General features: G+C 29.2%; 1 protein-coding gene across 1 annotated transcript; it reads right to left on the reverse strand.

Annotated features, from left to right (window-relative positions):
- Window positions 1-84: 84 nt before the first annotated feature.
- On the reverse strand, window positions 85-840 carry LOC101513658 (17.5 kDa class I heat shock protein-like). The gene has a single exon (XM_004490873.3). The coding sequence runs from the start codon at window positions 739-741 to the stop codon at window positions 280-282; it is 462 nt and encodes a 153-aa protein (XP_004490930.1). The 5' UTR covers window positions 742-840; the 3' UTR covers window positions 85-279.
- Between the last annotated feature and the right edge of the window lie 2,242 nt (window positions 841-3,082).

The following is a 3,082-nucleotide window of genomic DNA, read 5'->3' on the forward strand; positions in this document are numbered from 1 at the left end:
TATATATATATTTGATCAGTAATCCATACCAATTTCACTGCATACATACCGATAAATTTATTTTTGATCAGTAATCACCGAGCATTAAATTAAAAAGCTCTTAATTTAAACACAATAGAGAAAACAACACTCACAAACCACAAGAAACTTGTAGTAATAGCTGAGTCCCTTCGTACATGATAGTACAAGTCTGAATTTCTCAACAATACACATTTATTTCGTTATAATACATTTTATTGAGAGACACCAACAGGCCCAATAGAGAATTAGAAGAAAGGCTCAGCCCGTAATCTGAATGGGCTTAACATCGGGCTTCTTAACTTCCTCCTTAGGAACAGTAACAGTAAGCACACCATTTTCCATAGCAGCTTTCACATGGTCCACCTTAGCATTTCCCGGCAGCCTAAAACGGCGGAGAAAACTTCCCTGACTACGCTCAACGCGATGCCACGTGTCGTTCTTGTCTTCCTTTTCAATTTTCCTCTCTCCGCTTATTTTCAAGACGCGATCCTCTTCGATCTCGACTTTCACTTCTTCCTTCTTCACACCTGGAAGATCGGCTTTGAACACGTGTGCTTCCGGTGTTTCCTTCCAGTCGATGCGTGCGTTTGCGAACGGTGTCGTTTCGTTGGTAGATGTTGATAATTGGAAGTCTTGGAATGGGTCCCACAGGGATAGAGAGAATGGGTCCAAGATGTTTGTTCTTCGTCCTGTACCGAACACGCTTGGAATTAGCGACATTGTTGTTAGAAAATAGTAGCTGCTTTATTTGTTGATGAGAAAATGGGAATGGTGTGAGTGTATATATAGTGGTGGAAGATTGTGTAAAGTGTTCGAGATCGTTCAGGAATGAAGAAAAGCAACATTTTGAAGAAAAGGGGAAGAAGGGTATAGAGGATTCTGCAGAGTGTTTAATCAAATTGAACATACTAGAGTGGACATAGTAGAATAATGCAGATATTTCTCGAACATTGGAGACTTTAGGTGTTTCTTTTCTATATTTTATATTATTATTATTATTATAAAAAATTATTATTAATAATAAAAAATTTAATTTAATTATTTAAAAAAATTAAGTTTTCATCTACTGTTTTAGTGAATTTTCAATTTTGATTATTTTTAGTTTTTTTTATGCAATTATAATTTATAATTTTGATAATGTGGTAATTAATTAAATTGATGTTTACTTTTAGTTAAAAAAAAGTTGATCTACATTGTGACATGCATATATAGAAGTCATGTTATTATTAATTGTTTTTTATTACTTAAATTATTTTTGACAAAATTTTAATTTTAATTACTTTATAAAAAAAATCAAGTTATTATATAAAAAAAATAAATTACAGAAAATAAAACTAAAGATGGTTGCTGAGATGTAATTGTTAAAACTCCAGAATTTGTTTAAAGTTACACAATTGTTTCACTGTTTTGTTCAGACTAAACATTGCAATTTCTTTTAGAAAATTATACTTACAGTTTAAATTTATATTCCTACTCCCACATTTTAACGAATTGTTTACTTTACTCTTTTTTTATTTTAATTTTCTTTATCTCACTAAATTTTTAAAAACCTTTCAAAAATGTTTTTCAAAACACATGATTTTTTTAAAAAATAAACTTTATATTAAAAGTAAAATTTTTAATATACAAATTTCAAATTTTTTAAAATATATATGTATAAAAAAATTTAAAAATAATTTTTTGATACATAAAAAACATATCTCCATATCGGAAAATTTTTTTAAAAAATTTAATATACAAAAGTTAGAGTTTAGAGTTAAACCCTTAAAAAGAAAAAAATTAAAAACACGTCTTATTTTTAAATATTAAACTTTATATAGAAAAACTTAAAAAGAAAATTCAATACACAAACTCCAAATTTTCAAATGTACATATATTTTACTTTCTTTTAACATAGTGCACCATGAATTTTGGACAAATGGCTGGATACAGGCCCCAAACACCCAACCATAATAACCCACGGTTGAAGAATGAAGGTCCAATCTCACATGAGAAAAACAATGGGCTTACGTAGTTTAGAGATTAGGTAGTTTTTTCATTTGAAAAGAGACAGAGACAACAATACTATTAAAGAATTTTATATATATAAAATTCTTTAAACGGATTGTGAATTTATCTTCTTCAAAAAGGAGGTGATCAAAATCCTTTTTTAAGTGCTCCTTCAACGCATTAGACCTAGTAAAAAGTGAAGCATTTATAAGAGAGTTGAACATCAGAATTTATGAATTCTTAATAAAGGGTGTGTGTGGAGTGTAAAAATTGAGCATTTTATAAATATTTGAAAGAATAAATGGATATCTCTTCTTCAAAATAGTTACATAGTTTGGTCTTTTAATCATCTTACCTAAGATCTCTCCAAATATCTCTACTTAATCTACATGATTCTAAAACTTTAAATATTACTTTGACCAACACACTATTTCTCGCTTTTGAAGCTTATCAGATTATTCAAATACCCTTCTTTAATTCAAACTAAATAAACACTATGTTCTGGAGCATTTAACAAAAAAAAACATATTTTATTGTTAAAAGTATGCATCATGCTATTAGAAAGTGAAAAGAAATTGAACTATAAGAAAGACTATATAACCAACAAGTGCAATTAGAAATTTGGTCAAAGTTATAAAAAAAATCAAACTATTTTCAAGCGTGTTCACATGACTTGGAGGATTTTGAAAGACATCCTAATACAAAAAAAAACAAAAAAACTTTTTCATAAAGGTATTATTATAAAAAAACCGACGATTAGTCATGGTTACGGTAACCATATGTAACTTAATAAATTTATCACAGTTAAAGCGTCACTAACATTTTAAAAAACATGTTTTGTTTTTCCTCTTTTTCAATTTCGCTCGTATCCATTTTCCTTCTTTTTCTAGATTTCCCCTTCTTCATTATTCCTTAAACCCCTAAAAAAAATTAAATCAACATTCATCCAAGACATCGTACGCTACAGTAGCACCACTGTTTCTAGTCCTTCCACCCTAACACCATCGTACACCACGAAGACATCGACAAATATCTCATCTATGATTCCACCAATCATGAGTGTCTCCAAATC

Source organism: Cicer arietinum, chromosome 2 (assembly GCF_000331145.2).
Source record: "Cicer arietinum cultivar CDC Frontier isolate Library 1 chromosome 2, Cicar.CDCFrontier_v2.0, whole genome shotgun sequence".
Lineage (NCBI taxonomy): Eukaryota > Viridiplantae > Streptophyta > Magnoliopsida > Fabales > Fabaceae > Cicer > Cicer arietinum.

Bases quoted from the DNA above. Each gene is read 5' to 3' on its own strand.
- LOC101513658 (XM_004490873.3), bottom strand. From the start codon at position 741: ATGTCGCTAATTCCAAGCGTGTTCGGTACAGGACGAAGAACAAACATC.